An 18,573-nucleotide genomic window follows, 5' to 3' on the forward strand; every position below is an offset into this window, starting at 1 on the left:
TAAGTATTCAGGGGGCTGGGGGCACTGCTGAACACACAAGGTTTTTTACCTTCATGCATAGCATGCATGAATTTAAAAACCTTGTGCCTTTACAAACACTTTAATTCAGTCTTGCTGGTGCAAATTTAATTCTTTATTCTCGACTGGGAATTCACTAAATTGAGATTGCACTGAAATTCATGGTATCATATAATTTTATTGCCTGCTATTGCACCTGTATACAGTTCTGTGTGGGCCAAAGCAATTAAATTTCTGCTATAGGCTTGTTTATTCAGTGATAACATTGTCATTACTTAAAATAACAACATAATACATACACATTTTTTTTTTTTTACTTGTATCAATGTTTGTTAAAGGATACGTTCACCTTTTGTAACATGTTACATATTACACCCATATTCAGGGTCTAACATGTTACACCACCGAACCCCCCAATGTGACAGCTAGTGGGGGATCTTCTCCTCCCGCTAGCTGTCACAATTTTTAAAAAAGTGACCAGACAAGACTCCGCCAACCAGGCTGCGTCACTCATTGATAGTGTTCTTTGAATGAGAAAACTACAAGCCCCAGCAGCCTTTGCGGCTGTTGGCTTGTAGTTCTCAATGAACTACCACGACGCTGTGGTAGTTCTTTGAGTGTTCCTGTCGGAAAGCTTCGGCTTCCCGGTGCAAGGATGCAGATAGAGTGACATATCTGCAGAAGACCTGCATGGCATCAGTGATCTGATCGATGGTGCAATGCTTTAGAGGCTCTCAAAACAAAAAATAAGAAATGCACAAATTGTTACCTGCAAAAAATGTACAGTTATTATTTTTTTGCTGAAAGATGAACTTATTCTTTAAATAAAACTGTGTAGTTAAAAAGGATACATTTTTTCCTGTAGTTTGTCTCATTTAGAATTACATGAACACTAATAAAACAAAGAAGTTAAAATATTAATGGTTAAAAAAAATAAATTTTTTTAATCAGCAGACAAATAGCCAGGTGGAATAGGATTTAGTTAGGACTAATAGTTAACTAAGGGATAGTAAAGGGAATAAATAGAAACGGCTTTTTGTATTTATTAATGTATTTATTTTTACTTGCAAGGTTGCTTTAATTGATGACATTTTTAGGTCAAAGGTTAACCTTTTGATCCAGTTCACACACAGTAGCCAGTAGCATGCTCAGAGTGCAAATCTGGTTAATATAATAATATAAACTGCTTCAGATAAAATGCTGTTTGATGATTGCTTTGGCTCCTTGGTTTCCGTAAACTTAGACAAAACAACTCAGTTCGCCTTTTAGATATTTTCTTCTTCATCCACTGAGGGACACAATTTCAGAAACAGTTGGATTGTACTGCTGCTTACAGGAGATTGGGACACTGGCAAACAGAAAAAGTTGCAAGCCAGCCTCTGTATACCCCTCCTATACCCAACATGCCTTGGGTTCTTGCTAGTGCTCTAGGAGGTTGGTTGCCTTTTTCTCAGCTTTGTTGTAACAATAGTCATTTTGTTAGCTTCTGATTTTATGGATTTTTTTTTTTTATTGACTTCAGTCAAAATCCCTACACCACTATATGGGCATGTTTTTATATTTTTATAGACCAGCCACTGTGATTGGTGTTTCCTCAGCACTAGCTTTAGAGGCCATACCTGGACCTCGCTAGACTGGATGTGCAGGGCTAGCCAGAAATGTAACCTTCAATCAGTGGGCTCTCTTTATTGTGGTTATTACCAGACCTCTGTGTACTGTGTTAGCTGCAGAACACTTTCCAGGTCAAGAATTGTGGCACAGCCTCAGCTGTGACCCTGTCTCTGAGGACAGTCTGGCTAAAGGCTAAGGCTAGTTGTGCTAAAGCACCAGGAGATACGTTATGTGCACTGATAGGAGCCTTTTGACATTTTCCATCACCCTTGGTTTTTACTGCAGTAAGGTTTAAGCCTGAGAGATCAAGTGCTGATGTAATTTTCTAGGTGGTGTTGTGTTATGTGCTCGCTTTCCTTCTATCTAGCCTAGAGGCAGCACTATCCTTCTATTGCTTCTGAACTTGAAGGACCACATGGATTTCCAATCTCATTCTACTGCCACCCTACAGTGACCAGGTCACCTCTGTCCACTTAAAACTCTTATCAGCACCAGCTACCTTGGGTTACAGAACACAGTCCTTGCCTCACATCTCACATTGAGCCTAGTTTCTTACTGCTACGCAGAGCAATAGGTCTTCCCAAAAGCACATAGTGCCGAGTCCTTCTCCATGTCTACAGGGACCCCTGTGTCCAGTCTGGTCTTATCTATTTGTGCCCAGTTACTGCAGTAGTGTGCCCACAGAGGCTCTAAGCATGCTCTGGTGTCTGGAAAAGTCTATCTCTAATCCAGAAAAGGCAGAAAGCTGCCTGCTTCCTACCAACAAATAATCAGTTGCTAAGGACATGTCTGGCAGCACTCACAGCTTTCTGGGTTGCTGACTTTAGTACAAATAGCAGGATTGTAGCTCTCCTTTTCAGGAGTATTTTGAATCTTCAGACGTTACTGCACCCCTCACAGTTGTTAGTAGATCTAAGCATTTCTCCTCTGTAAGGCTTCCCTTGACTTACTAGTTCAGGAATAGTTTCTACTTCAGCTTGCCCTAACAAAGACCTGAGCCCTGTCGTTGGAAGGCAGTTGTCTGTGTTTTGGTGAAGGAATATTTTCTTTAGACTGGTTTACATTAGCCAAAGGGTTTAGGTTTAAGTTATCACTCTCTCACTTTCAAGGGGGAATTCTTCTGTCCTCGTCGGAGAACCACGTTGATCCTTTGCAGCCTCCTGTAGTTGTTGGCAGACTTCCCTGCTTGTCAGAAAACTTCATCTTTTGTCTTATTCAGATCTGGGTATGCATCCTGCTGATAGTACTGTGTTATAGACGGTTCCTGATCCCTTCTAGTTTTGTGAGCTGGACTGCTTTTGGACGACCCAACTTTTTCTGAATTTCTGTGCCCTTCGTGGTTGACAGGGAAAATAAGATTTCTCTTACGTTCATTGATGGACCCAGCCTGCCTTCATAATCCATAACCAAACAGGGTTTTATAACCTCATCTACAGGAGTAGAGACTAGGCAGAAAAAAATATCAGCACCTCCTATGGTCTCTCCTCTCTGGGTATAAAACCCAGTCTCTGCTATAGGTCTCCAGTCATTCTTCCTAGTGTCTTGAGGAGTATGGCATGCTTTGTGCTGGGACTTGTGGTCCCATAGATTTTTTTTCTTTTTTCCCTGGGATTTTTCTTTTTCCTGTAGATCTTCTATCAACAGTCAGGCTGGACAATGGGCTGGATAATCTAAACCCAGTGGTCACCCCAGTCTGACCAGTGAGCACGCGCAGACCACTAGCTCCGTGCTTGGTCGACCATGACAATGTCTCTTAGAGATGCAAATGACCGGGTGCCTATAGTCTGTGTCAGTGTTACCCTGGCCGACAGTCCCCCCCCCCCCCCCCCCCCTTTGGTGGAGAGGAGGATCTCTCATGAGAGCCTTACCCGGAAGCTCCAGTTGGATTGGCAGGTGGTTGCCCCCTCCCCTCCATTCCTGGAGGCGTGGATGCTCCCTGGGGTGGTGGGTCCCTGCGGGGTTCCCCACTCCCCCCCTCAGCGCTTGGACTTATGCAACCTACCCATCCTCACAGCATCAGGTAACCTGCCTGTGTCCCTAGGCAAGCAGCCCCCTGTTCTCACCCAGAGGAGGTCCGCCACTGTCCTTGTGCCCCATGGCATGTGGGTTTGGGCTTCTCTGACCTCCCCCCCTACCGGGTGTCAACAGTGCTACAAGGAGGGGTCCTTACTCTGGATCCACAGTGCTTCTGCATGTCCCAACCAGAGGAGGTCCGCCATTGGCCTGATGAATCCTGCTGCCTGTGGGTCCCCTCCCTAGGTCAGTGTCTGGACTGGTGGATGTGGGGACGGCGCAGCTGGCTTACTACTTTCTAGCTCCTGGGGGTAACTTCCCGCTTGTTACTGTGTTCGGGGGGTTGACCCATACCCCCCCTAATCCAGATTCTGTTGGTTTTCTTACACCTCTGTGGGTATTAGCACCACGCAGTCGAGCCACCTGCAACTTTAGGCCGGGGATTAGCGACCTATTCGGGCTGCGCTGCCATTTTATTTGTGGACTCCTGCCCTTACTCGCTGTCACTTCCGCCCACGCTCTGAGCTGGAGGTGGACATGCGACGGCCCTGTGATCTGATGGGCGGAGCCCAGTGGGTGGTCACTCCTGTGCTGCCATGATTGAATATGGCATGTTTCCCTTGTCCTCCTTCCTTGTCGAAAAGCGTGGAAGCTACCTGCGGGGCGGGGGTACACATTGACAGTGCTGGTGGCTCCACGGTTTTTTCTTGTGTGTGCTCATGCCCCCTGTTGCCGACCTCTAGCAGCAATCCTGCATAGTGGGTCAGCAGCCGGCGGCCATGTTTGTGTAGCCCCGACCAGCTGCCATTTTCTCAGTGCCCTGTAAAGCTCTGGGCAATGATGGCGAGGGGGACTCTCTGCTTTATATTCTTGTAGGGGGCTGCAGGGGGGTTTGACACCCTGTCCCCCCCCATCCCCCCCCCCGCCCATTTTGTGGTGGTGCCTTAAGGAGTTCTATGCCCCTGGCCCTGTGTGCAGTCCGCTTGGACCATGGATGTGGCTGTGGTATGGAAGACTGGTTTCACTTACGGTAGGCTACAGTCTCCTCCCTTAACTTAGCCCCCGGGTCTCGTAGGGCTGTGTTTAGGGTGTCTACCTTGCTACTAGTGTGGCGCTGGGCATGGAGCTCCAGGGTATGTATACCACCCAGTCCAGTACAAAAGGGGGGGGGGGGCTGTCTCTCACTAGCTGTTATGCTCCATTGGGTGGTCTTCCTGGCTGGAGACTGTTAGGGCAGTAGAAAGTTCTTCCTATTGAGGCTCTTTGTTTCCAGTTCTGGAATTGTTGACATGGTCGCTGTGTCACCTGCTCTCCTAGAGTGGGATATGTGTTTTCTCCTTGATTTTATGGTGGACAGTGTCCCCCAGCTTCCATGGCTTTGTCAGCTTGGCTGGTCCAGGGCCTCAGTATGTTTGTGACACGTACTTGCATGTGGTTGCTACCTTCCTGCTCTTTGTCTTGGCTGTGCGTTTCAGGGGTTTTCTGACCTGACGATGGGTTGCAAAAATTTAACACACCTGCTCCCCATTCACACCGGAGACCTTCTAACGCTAACGAGTCACTTAACACTGGGGAGGGAAAATGGCTAATTGGGCCCAATTTTGACATTTTCACTTAGGGGGGGGTACTCACTTTTGTTGACAGCGGTTTAGACATTAATGGCTGTGTGTTGAGTTACTTTGAGGGAATAACAAATTTACACTGTTATACAAGCTGTACACTCACTATTGTCACATGAAAAGAGCCCTTCTTGGTGGCTACGTTGTTGGCCTTTATTCATCGGGGCATTGCATAATAACTTGCCTTGAGTATCATTACTGGTAGGCCCTTTGTTCAGCTTCTCTTGCCCATGCAGTAATTACTGTAAAGTGACACCATTAAGATCTAGTAATCTAGTTCTTTAATCTAGTTTCACTTTTTTACTTTTTTTTTTTTTTTGCATTATTAAACAGTGAAATCAATTTATGGGTTCCTGAGCCAGATCATTCAGAGTTACCTGTGGACTGGTGGGATGCTGAAGCCGATAAGTCTCTTCTAATAGGGGTGTTTAAACATGGTAAGTACAATCTCTTTATTTTGTTAGAAAATATGTTCAACCTATAAATGTAGAGGAAAATACTAAAGCAGAATTCCAGACAGATATTAAAGCTGATCACCTTTTAAGTGAATTCTGTATGAACTAGAATTGCAATACTGTCTTGTTATCCAGACAACCGGGTGTCACACACCCTGTAACCTCCCTGCAAACTGTACTGAATTTGAACAGTATAGCCTATTATAAGGCCCACCGCAGCTTGTAAATTAGCAGGAGCACAGTAATGACGTCATAAGAAGGCTTTCATTGTTAGATGGACAGTATTGGGCAGTACAGTAGAGCTTTACTGGCTAACACTGTTGACCTTCTTTTTACTCATGGTGTTTTAAGAGGGATTACAGGGGGACTAATATCTAAGTCTGATCCAGAAACTTTTGCTAGCTGTATTTAAAATACCATACATTAAATGATCTTGAAAGTAGATTTATAGGCAAACCTTTTTATTTTTTTTACATTTTGGATAGATTAAGGGAGGCTTTTATCCCGTCAGTCTTTTTTTCTCCATCTGTGTCCCAGTGGGGAGATTTCTCTTCACTCCCTGTCCCATAGCCAAAACAGAAAGTGAGAGAAAATCCCTCCAAAGTGAGACAATCCCAGGATGTCACCAGAATTTGCATCCATGTTGGAAGATTTCCCCTGTATTATTCTGGTGTCAACCCAAAATTTGGTATTTCCTTTTTTTTTTTCTTTTAATGATAATGGTAAACAGGACAAATATAGAGGGTGAATCTCCCGAATGAGGACACAGACAGCGGTGAAAACTGACAGGTGTTATAATCTCTGTCCACTCTATACAAAACATAGAAAAAAAGGTTTTGCGTTTAGTTATTCTCTATTGAATCTGAGCTGAACTGAGATTTATGGTATTTTTTTTACTTTTGCCTGGAGTCCAGCTTTAAATTCAGAGTTCTTCCGTGTCTCTTTAATGCCTTGCAAGTCCTTATATATGTATATGGCAGCCCTCAGTTCCAATGTAAATGAACCCCTCAGTGACTGCTTTATTTTCACTAATGGATGTTATTTGGTGAGTTGGTGCTTTTAATACAAGTTTTTTTTGTTTTGTTTTTTTTAACTTTGTGTGTCTACAGGTTATGAAAAATACAACACTATCAGGGCAGACCCAGTACTCTGCTTTCTGGAAAGAGCTGGAAAGCCAGATGAAAAGGCTGTGGCAGCAGAACAAAGGGCGAATGATTACATGGATGGGTAAGTTGGGATATACAACACATGGACTTACTGGTCAGAAACATTTTTACTTGAATATGAATCTAGTAATAATACTCATTATTTTTATAACAGGGATGTTGAAGACCCAGAGTACAAACCAGCTCCTGCTTTATTTAAAGATGACATGGAGGTAACACCGGGTCATAATGTTTGCATTTCAGTATTCATTTTGGCTTGTTTATAGCTAGTGGACTTCTTTTCCTACTTGTATAATAAATCTGCTTTCCTTTTTTTTTTTTTTTTTTTTTTTTTTTTTTTTTTTTTTTTTTATAAAGGATGATGCTTCATCTCCAGGTGATCTCATTATAGCAGATGGCGGTAAGTTATTGCCATAAGCCTTTCCATTTTTAACTTCCATTTCTTGTATAGGTTTTGCAAAGTAAAACTATAAATAATAATAAACCTTAATAGAGATTTAAAGGGACATATGCTTTGCCTATTGATTTTTCATATCCAATTTTTTAACTTTAAAGTGACTCTAAACAATATCCTTTTTCAATTATAACCCTTATCCACTACTTAATGGGCCTGTAATCCCTTTTTCGTGAAATTTTTTCTTACTGTGTTTTTCTGCTTCCTTAAAATGTTCTTCTTGAGCCCCCAAACCCCTCATGAATTACTATAGGGGGGATGAATTACTATATGGGGGATGAATTACTATATGGGGGATGAATTACTATGGGGGATGAATTACTATATGGGGGATGAATTACTATATGGGGGATGAATTACTATGGGGGATGAATTACCATATGGGGGATGAATTACTATATGGGGGATGAATTACTATATGGGGGATGAATTACTATATGGGGGATGAATTACTATATGGGGGATGAATTACTATATGGGGGATGAATTACTATATGGGGGATGAATTACTATATGGGGGATGAATTACTATGGGGGATGAATTACTATGGGGGATGAATTACTATATGGGGGATGAATTACTATATGGGGGATGAATTACTATGGGGGACGAATTACTATATGGGGGACGAATTACTATATGGGGGACGAATTACTATATGGGGGACGAATTACTATATGGGGGATGAATTACTATGCTTACTATGGGGGAATATTACTATACTTACTATGGATGACACATACACATCATTCATCTACTCTTGGTCCGGCCCCCGGGTCCAATATATGAACCCATTGCGGCCCTCAAGTCAAAAAGTTTGCCCACCCCTGGTTTAGAACATGATACTGTATATTTTTTATTTTTAGACATCTTCATGGGAACTTGAACACCTGCTAATTAGCAAAAAATCCTACTGGTACTTACTAGTCTGAGAACTCACACATAGAACAAAAATTATTCCATTGAAAAGCATTTATAATGATAGAACATTATCCTGCTGCCAGGAGAAAGGGTCATGTGGTATAGAAACTAACAGCAAAGGACAGTGACGAAGATCCAAGGTCGTAGAAAATAATACATGTGTCCTTGGTATGCAGTTAACATTATATATTTTTGCAGTTCAAGCTAATCAGAGGTATATACATTCCAATATAGATGTTTTTCCAGTGTGCACAAACTAAAAATTGCTTTACCTTATCATAACTTTCCCTTTAAACAACGTTAAGTACAGTACTTCTGCTGTTAATTTTTCTTGCACCCCTCAGAGGAACATTTTACTACAGCACATGGCAAGCGTTTTGTGTTTAATCATCAAAGTGAGAAAAATAGGCACTTATAGGTAAATCTTTTTTCATGACTAATGTTCTGAAGCCTCTTCTTACTGTTTTTAAGGAGATATGGCCAGGTGATGTTGCCCATTCAGGGCAGGGTGTCCATAATTGTGGAAAGGCTGCCCCTGACCACTTATACTCCCCTGACCACTTATACTCCCCTCTCTGTTGTTCCTTCTTCTGTGGCCACCATTGCTAAATTTCCGTGCTTTCAGGAATAGGTGAGCTTGGGATCTTTTCCCATAAGCATTGCTTTACCCACTTAGTACTAGTGATTGGTTGGGGCACTACATCATAGGGGAAGGGCACAAGTTCCCCCATATCCAAAAGCATTGGTTATGTTGCACTTGCACTGTTGACCACAGAAGGAGCAGAAGAGGAGGGCTGGAGATACAAGTATAAAATGGTTGGGGGTGCGCTTTACACTGTTGCTTTTCCTTGAATGGGCAAGATGATGTTGTTTAAGAGCTTTTAAGTTCAATCTCTTCACAATTGAAGAGTTTTGTTCAGGCAGTCTTTGTGTCTTTCTCTGTTAAGGATCCATTCCAGTATTTGGACAGTTGCTAAATATGCTAATGATTTTAAATGCAACATAATAATGAAGATCACAACATGCTGATTTTTAATGTATGTACATTGTCCCTTGATTTTTATTTATTTTTGATCTACCCAGATGGGCAGGGGCCTGAAGGCGATAAAAGTTACTGGCCAACACAGTCAGCACTGACCACGCGCCTTCGTCGACTTATAACGACATTCCAGCGAACTTCAAAGTTTAGGCAGATCCAACAAATTCCAACAATGTTTCCAGTTCACGCAACAGTAACACAAGCACCTTATGAAGATGCTTCCTTGAATCCAAAAGTTGCTGCAAAAATAGAAAGACAGCAAAGGTTGGCAACATCTTTTCTACAATATATATTGTAATTTATATATATAAAATTGTACTTTCTTTAATTGGCAGTGCAAATTGCAGTAATCTTGTAACTACCAGCAAAAGTCATTTTAACCATATGGAATATAAGTGCTAACTGGCTGTGGAGTGTTATTACAGTTTTCAAAATCTGTACCAAGCTGCCTGGGTCAAGTACATTGGGACCGTAGTAGTTATAGCTGGTTGCTGTGTGATAAGTCTGAATATTTGTGTTTGGTTGATGTAGGTGGACTCGAAGAGAGGAAGCTGATTTTTACCGGGTTGTCTCTACATTTGGCGTGGTGTTTGATCCAGGAAGGGGTCAGTTTGATTGGACAAAGTTTCGAGCAATGGCCAGACTACATAAGAAAACAGATGAAAGTCTTGAAAAATATCTTTATGCCTTTATAGCAATGTGTCGGAGGGTGTGTCGGTTGCCTTCTAAAGAAGGTAAGTATTTAAAAATTACATTTATTAACACGGTTTTTCATGATTGTGTTTACCACAAGGCCGATTGGCAATTGTCCTGCCACTTTCCTGTATACATTTATTGTGGGAGACGTTTGTTTGTGCTGAGACGTTTATAAGAAGAGGCCCTTTAGGGTTTATCATAGGCCTACTCCCATATAGGAGCTGTCCAGACGTCTGGTTATAATAAATAATGCTATCCACTAAGAATTTCAGTTCTGAATTGTCCTATTAAAAGAAAAAGATTAATGTTTATTAGATACCAAAGAACATCATATACTACATATAATGGTCCTTTTGTAGAGCAATCTGTGCTACTGCATAGCAGTCAATCATGCTCTCCCTTTACAGCCTGTAGAAGAGTATCTAGTTGCTATAGAGTAAGTTTGTATGAAATAGTTACATAGGGAAACTTTTATAAATGAGATCCAGTGCTTCTTGAAACTGCATACTACCTTGAAGATATTGAATGTATACAATTAGATATAAATAAACTCTTTTTCTTTTAGACATGGCAGACACATCAGTATCAATCCAGCCAATCACAGAGGAGAGAGCCTCCAGAACTCTGTACCGTATTGAGCTTTTGAGGAAGGTTCGGGAGCAGGCTATACGTCATCCACAGCTGTTTGAGCGCTTAAAACTATGCCAACCAAACCCTGACTTGCCTGCGTGGTGGGAATGTGGTACACATGATAGGGATTTGTTAATCGGAGCTGCTAAACATGGTGTAAGCAGGACAGACTATCACATTTTGCGGGATCCCGAGCTTTCCTTTATGGCATCTCAAAAGAACTACAGCCAGAATAAAGGAACCTCTTCTGCTTCTCTTATAATTCCACCAAACCAGCTGCCATTATCATCCTCACCTCTTACTCCTCAATCAAGAACGCATGAACTAAAGGGGAGTCCTAATGAGGAGGTTAAACTTAAAGATGATGCTGGAAAGGAGGATATTGCAATGTTAGAGGAAGAACCTATGAAAATGAAAGAAGAGGCACTAAACCTTGTCAATGGCCCACTGACTCATACTGGAGAATCTAAGCCACCTGTCAAGTCAGAGACAGACAGACGCATGGTGGCAGCAAGGACAGAGCCACTTACGCCTAACCTAACTTCCAAAAAACAAAGAATTGGCAAACTAGGTTCAGCCTCGAGTTCAGACTCCGATTCAGATTCAAACCGATCCTCATGCTCGTCCAGATCTTCCTCTTCCTCATCTTCCTCCTCTTCGTCTTGCTCACACTCAGGATCCAGTTCTTCCTCATCTTCTTCCTCCTCCTCCTGCTCCTCCTCTTCCTCTTCGTCTTCCTCCTCCTCTTCATCTTCATCATCTTCATCCGAGGATAGTGACAGCGATGATGGAGATGGACAGAAATGCGGTAAGTAGAGGGTTGTTTGATCAAATACAGTGTATCCCAAAGTGTAGGGTGTGTATCAGTGACGAATCAATTTATCAGAGTTGCTAGAGAGTTTGGAATTTTTGTGTTGACAGCCTTTTAGGAAGCTATCCTCTCTCTTTATGGTGTGAACTAGCATATAGTTGTCATCTTCTATAGCAGCCATTATCAACCAGGGTTCCATGAAACCCTAGGATTCCACCAGAGCTTGCTAGGGGTTCCTGAGACCTGAAAATAATCTCAAGAGTTCTTCTGGGGTAAAATAGTTGAGGGAGGCTGTTCTATTGGCTGCAAGACCATTTTGAGTAGCAGAGTACTTTTTGGTCAGAAGCATTCTGAGGATAAAGTGTTTGAATTGAGAAGAAAAGGACAAATCAGAGGAATTCTTTGGGTAGCTGGATAAAATATGACTTTTTGGGCATTGCTAGTCAGGTATCTGCAGTACACTTGTTACATAGAGGTATATTCAGAGATTTGCCATACACAGTAGCACGCTTCAAGAGACAGGGATTTTTTAGTTTGCATTAAAACACTTAGGGACAGCTTTAACACTTTTCAAAATAGGGTTTAATAATGAAAAGGTCAAATTGGTGCAAATAAAATAGTTACAGAAAAAGGGTGTTACAAGGAAATAGAGACAATAAAGCAACAGAGAAATAAAAAGTAGTTGAAAATGAAGAATACTTGCAAAGTCCTTGGTTTTAGCAGAGTCCAATTGACCAAGCAAAAACAGTACAGTGGCTTTCTCAGGTCCGGTTCAGTGTTCCTTGGTTGATGTTAAAACGATTGCTGTCAAATCTGTTTGCAATCTTTTTTTATCTGAAATCAAGGGGGGTGTTGACAGAGACCATCTGACCATTCATCTGGCTCCCCAGGGGTGGGTGCTGAGAGGTCACCATGTTTATGGCCAAGTCTAAATACAATTTCTTTTAAGTATTCATATTTCTGAATACCTACCATTTACAGTCTACTACCATGCAGATTATTATGCAGCATGAAATTGGCTTCAAAATGGATATAGATATGGCAGGCCTCAGAGATCTATTTCTCATAGGAGGGGTGTGGAGGCCTAATCCACTCTGGTACCTCCTATCATAGGGGTTTTGGGTTCAAAATGCCACCCAATAACTGATGAATGTGAATATGACTTTATTCTGGTTGCACTGTCTTAATTTCAGAAGTTATGAGACATGCTGAAGTTTTAGAGTCTCAGCTGATAAGCAGTCTACAGAAATGGGTATTCCACAGACTTCCACTGAGGTTATGGCGCAATGCCTGTTAGTTCACCGGATTGCTCAAACTTGCGAAGGTGACAGTTTTGTTAGGGTTTCCAGACCGAAATTGTGGATTGGACTAATAGGTGGGAGAGAGCCTGCTTCTGTCCTGGTGTGATAAGAAGGCTCTGGCATCAGGTAACAGTTGTGTATTGCACCAGAGGCTTCCTGGGGGGATGAAGAGAAGGCAACCACTGCTGCTGTTCACCAACTTGTGTTACAAACTGTCATGGCTGAAGTCTGAACAACATGGCGTCCTTGCCCTTTCCCACAGTTTTGTGAGAGCTCAGTACGCTTTACCATTACACTACCTACAAATACATCTGGGTGAATACTATTAATATCTGTATTAGGCTGATGCACCATAGCTCAGGCAGAACAAAGCAAGGAAAATTACTATCATTTGCATTACAAAAAGTGAGTTTCTTTTGTTCTTTGCTTGTATTTTGTTCACTAAATCCTAACTTGATTATAGTATGTGGACTTTTTACAAATACACAATGTTGCCAACATCAACATGCAAATATTTGAATTACTATTCGTGTAGACAGCTGTAGGTACAAAAGTCAAAATCCAGTTTCAACAAGACATGATACTTGACAAGAATCACACAAGGGTTTAGCCAATGCCACACTTTAACATTTATTTCATGTGCTTTTAAAAGGGAAAGTGTTATGTATTTTCAGTTTTTTGGTTTACCTTGTATTAAGGGAACTTGTGGCTAGGCTATTGCCTTTCAAGTGCTGCTCCCATCAACTATGTGATCAAAATAGAAGTTTGCAGAATGTAAACAAAAGAATCTGACATTAACCACTTCCCCTCCAGAGGATTTACCCCTCTTCCTGACCAGGACAATTTTTTGCAATAGCGCGCTGCGTTACTTTAACTGACAATTGCACGGTCATGGAACACTGTACACCAGGGGTCTCCAAACTTTTGAAACAAAGGGCCAGTTTACTTATCTTTAGGGGGGCCGGACTGTGGCCAGTGGGAGTAGAAAATGCCATGGGCTTGGTTTACTAAATGGGGGGGGGGGGGGGGGAATTTACATAATGGTGTCAGTAGGAGGAATAGTGCCCTATCATTGGTGTCAGTGGGAGGAATAGTGCCACATTGTTGGTGTCAGTGGGAGGAATAGTGCCCCATTGTTGGTGTCAGTGGGAGGAATAGTGCCCCATTGTTGGTGTCAGTGGGAGGAATAGTGCCTGATCATTGGTGTCAGTGGGAAGAATAGTGTTGGTGTCAGTGGGAGGAATAGTATTCCATAACTGGTGTCAGTGGGAGGAATAGTACCCCATAACTGGTGTCAGTGGAAGGAATAGTACCCCATAATTGATGTCAGTGGGAGAAATAGTACCCCATTGTTTGTGTCTGGGAGGAATAGTGCCCTATCTTTGGTGTCAGTGGAAGGGATAGTGCCTCGTATCAGTGGAGTGCCGCAAGGGCCAGATAAAAGCAAGCAAAGCAAATGACATGGGCTTGGTTTACTAAATGGGGGTGAAAAAATGTAGATAATTGGTGTCAGTGAGGAATGGTGCCCCATCATTGTTGTCAGTGGGAGGAATGGTGCCCCATCGTTTTCAGTGGGAGGAATGGTGCTCCAATCATTGGTGTCAGTGGGAGGAATAGTGCCCCATTGTTGGTGTCAGTGGGGTGGAATAGTGCCCTGTATTTGGTGTCAGTTGAAGGGATAGTACCTCGCATCACAGATAAAAGCAAGCAAAGGGCCACATGGGGGCCGCAGTTTGGAGATCCCTGCTGTACACAAATGAAATAGAGCTTTCTTTTGGTGGTATTTGATCACCTTTGTGGTGTTTTTTTTTTTTGCGCTATAAAGAAAAAAAGACCGACAATTTAAAAAAAAAACCCAAAACAATATTTTTGACTTTTTGCTATTACACATGCTCAATAAAGAAAAATTTTTTTTTTGTAAATTCAGGTCAAAATGTATTCTGCTACATGTCTTTGATAAAAAAAAATCCCAATACGTATAAATTAATTGGTTTCCCTGAAAGTTATAGCGTCTACAAATGGTGTATATATATACTGGATTATTTTTTTTTTTAAATACTAGTAATGGCCGCGATCAGCGACTTCTAGCTAAACTGCGGCGGGGTGGGAACTAACTGCCACTGACATCCCCAGTGACACTAATACAGTGATCAGTACTAATAAAAAGCACTGACACTGTACTAATGACACTGGGCAGGAAAGGGTTAACGTTTGGGCGATCAAAGGGTTACCTGCATGCTGTGTGTGTTTTACTATGTGCGGTGTGCTGTTTTACTAGGGAGGCATGCTGTTTTGTATTTCTCTGCTGTGCAGAGAAATACAAAACCTAATGTCTGTGCTGACAGGGTAGAGGACTATGTTGTTTACACACAGGTCTCTCCCCTGTCAGCATTGCACGGTGATCGCCGGGTGCTGGCAGGGAATCTCAGGCCAGGACCCAGTGATTGACATGCCTAGCCAACAGTAGCTGAGAGGTACTATTGCTCAACCCCTATATCAGTCCAGAAGAGGGAGCACAGCTGAGTGCAGAGTTGCAGGTTTAATTGGCTCAACTCCTTAGAACCGTTAATCAGGGGAGCTGAACCCAATATGTCAGTATTACATTATAGACATATCCACTCGGTATCACTGTGTCTAAGAGATAGCTCACTCAGCGCACATCCACACTGTATAAAGTTACAGTCTTGCCACCCTGCAGACCTTCACCATCTCATCCCACTGGGAGATTTCCTCAACTCGTGATTGTCTTGACTATAGCCGTCTGGCCACTGTTACTCCACATGCTTCTTCGCCATGATGTCCAGGCATGGGGGCGTGGTATGATGACATCACGTGACATTCCTGTGCTGTCAATGTGCTTTGCTTACGTACAAGCATAGCTTCATCAGGATAACGTGCGTTCCACAGTACCACTCCTTAAATACAATGACTCCTCCTGGCCAGGTCCGGTCCGCACACTAAATATTTCTTAAAGGGGACATTTGTCTTATTCTTTCCTGACCTAGTACACAATCCCAATTGTCAGTTTTCATATAGAGGGGGTAAATAGTCCACTGCATCTTATAGAGGAAGTTGTCCAGTTTACATTAAAAGTATTCAATTCAGTCATATATTCAATTGGGTAAAATGGGGATACCGAAAGTCACATCATTTTAATCCTCCAGGAAAACCTGGAGGTTCAGTTCTGTATTGAGACCCAGCAGAGCCAAAAATCTCAATTTATATATCTACAATTTTTCCTTTTGAAGCAGTACTGTATTAAAGTCTCCTATTCTTTGGGACAATTTAAGTGCATAAATAGCTTTTATTTTTATTCCTTCCAAACTACCTGAATGGAATTTATAGAAATGTTTAGGTAGTGGCTTTTCAATACTTTTGGGATCTACTGCTACAGGGCAGCCGCTTTGTGCAAAATCATACATGATTTTGCAGCTCCAGGTAGGGGGCTCATGCGCCACGCTGCCATTGGTTGCAGCGGATGTCAATCACCAGGTCCCGGCCGCCAATTCTTGGCCGGCACTTGGTGATCACCACTAAAGCTGAGAGGGGAGAGATCTGTGTGTAAACACCACAGATCTCTCTCCTGTCAACATGGACATGCTTTCTCTCTCTCTCTGCACAGAGAGAGAGAAAAATTCCAGTACATATACCGCCATTTGTAGATGCTATAACTTTCACATAAACCAATTCATTTACACATATTGGGATTTTTTTTTTTTTAGTGAAGACATGTAGCAGAATACATTTTGCCCTAAATTTATGAAGAAATTTTTATTTTTTTAATTTTTTTTATTGAATAGTTTTATAGCAAAAAGTCAAAAATATTATTTTTTTTTTATAGCATAAAAAATGCAGAGATGATCAAATACCACCAAAAGAAAGCTCTATTTGTGGGTAAAAAATGACATATTTAATTTATTTACAACGTTGCATGACCGCGCAATTGTTAAAGTAACGCAGCGCCGTGTCACAAAAAATGGCCTGGTCAGGAAGGGAGGTAAATCCCCTGGAGGGTAGATGGTTTTAATAAAAACAAAATGCGTGGGGGCAGGGACCTGACAAAAGCCGGCGGGTGCCAACTTCTTAAATAACTCATCCCTGCTGCTGACAGGTTCCGGCTCCTAACAACCAACAGAAATTGCAGGCAAAAATGCATTCCAGTGCGTTTTTTGTGCTTTTGCTGCGTTCCAGTACAATTCAGTGCACAGAATATGCACATTGTTCTATTTTTTTTTTTTTTTTTTTTTACTGCACTGGAACGTTGTGAAATATGCCATTGGATCCCACATAAATTACTGTCCATGCGCTTTTGATGCAGAAAAAAACGCACTGGACTGCATCTGGTGTGAAGCAGCCTTTAAGTACCTTAGGTGTGCACACTGTTACTCCTTCTCCACCACAGCTCCCCTGATCAGTATTTCTGGCAAATGCTTAGGATCACAACTGCAGTGTATATCCAAGCTTTGGTACAGTCATTTCTGTGAAAGCCTCTTTCACACAGGCAGCAGGATTCTGGAGTGTTCTGTAGTGGATCACTTTTTAGATAGTGGTTGATAGTTGGTTCACAGGCATTCAGGGGCCAATACTGTCAACTTCTGTGTTTTTTGTTTTTTTTTTTATCCCTAGGGTGTCTCTTTCTATCCCACTAGGGTTTCTACTTTGAACTATTGTGCCACAACTGCTATAGCTGCATTTGGCACGCAGTTGCAGAGTGGGCCAATTGATTTCAATGGGTGAGTTTGACAGGTGGTGCTTGTTAAAATTGCCATGCTGCGAAGTATTGCAGCCACAGCGATGTGAATTCACCCCTCTAGGTGCCATGTAAATTTGAAGATGGGCAAGGAAGATTAATCGCTTGTTTCTACCGCCACTCTGTAGCCTTAATTGACCTGATCACCAATGTACCCAAGAAAAGGACATTAAATCTGAAACTATGAGTTGCCAGGAGTAGAGGGAACATCTTCAAAGCAAACACATGTTCCCATTACAACTGTGTGATGTGTAACAATGCACATTGTAGAAATATCCTCTCACTTCCTGTTGCGTCTACAGTACCAAAAGTGAAATCTCCCTATTGAGACACAAAATGGACAGTGGTTTTAACCCTCCTCTACTGTATCCAAAATGGCAAAACATTGGCCTTACATATACTTTATTTACATATTTCTCCCTGAATCAATAGGACCATAGTGGAAATGTAAAAGCTGCTGTGGTCCATAAGGGTTAAACAAGTGCAAGAGCTGAAGTGGCCACAAAAGTGAAAGTTTTCAGAAACATTTGGTTGTGTTGCCCTTCGCTTTTCCTGTTCATTTGACAAAACAACATAGGTGATTGTTGAAATACAGATATCCATTGCACCAGCAGTTATCTCAGCACTAGAAATGGTAAAATGGTAGCCATAATAAAAGCTTTCAAACACAAGCTTTTCCTCTTGAGAGTGATGGCCTGACTGTTGGCTAATCCACTTAAAAAAAAAAAAAGGCTAGAAGACTGGGGGAGTGGGGGGCGGCACAGGGGTAACATAGTTGGGCAGCTTTGATTCTGGTGCCTTCTAGCTGGTCTTCATTTTCTAATGATGTTTTCTCAACATTGCAGATCGATTGCCTCATGTGAAGGCATATGATGAAGAGAGTGTAGCCTCTCTAAGCACCATACAGGATGAAACTCAGGACAGCTTTCAACTGGACAATGGAATCTCAAGCTCAAACTGTCTCATCCAAGGGGGATATATGTTTGCAGCTGCCCACTGGCCAAAGGTGACTGACATGTACCATATTGTTATCTCTTTAGAAGGTTTAAGCCCTGGTTCACACTGAATGCAACTTTGAAATATCGCTA

General features: G+C 42.1%; 1 protein-coding gene across 3 annotated transcripts in view; it reads left to right on the forward strand.

Moving 5' to 3' along the window:
* Window positions 1-18,573, forward strand: part of CHD9 (chromodomain helicase DNA binding protein 9) — a 310,468-nt gene that overhangs the window by 249,484 nt on the left and 42,411 nt on the right. For all 3 annotated transcript variants that reach the window (XM_089684773.1, XM_089684774.1, XM_089684775.1), the window contains 8 exons: window positions 5,595-5,698; window positions 6,826-6,943; window positions 7,037-7,094; window positions 7,240-7,282; window positions 9,342-9,561; window positions 9,829-10,031; window positions 10,559-11,431; window positions 18,331-18,491. In XM_089684773.1, the coding sequence (XP_089540899.1) occupies window positions 5,595-5,698; window positions 6,826-6,943; window positions 7,037-7,094; window positions 7,240-7,282; window positions 9,342-9,561; window positions 9,829-10,031; window positions 10,559-11,431; window positions 18,331-18,491 (1,780 nt within the window). The remainder of the gene's footprint in view (window positions 1-5,594; window positions 5,699-6,825; window positions 6,944-7,036; window positions 7,095-7,239; window positions 7,283-9,341; window positions 9,562-9,828; window positions 10,032-10,558; window positions 11,432-18,330; window positions 18,492-18,573) is intronic.

Source organism: Staurois parvus, unplaced genomic scaffold, assembly GCF_062004578.1.
Source record: "Staurois parvus isolate SC_StPar_1 unplaced genomic scaffold, SC_StPar_1.0 ptg000356l, whole genome shotgun sequence".
Lineage (NCBI taxonomy): Eukaryota > Metazoa > Chordata > Amphibia > Anura > Ranidae > Staurois > Staurois parvus.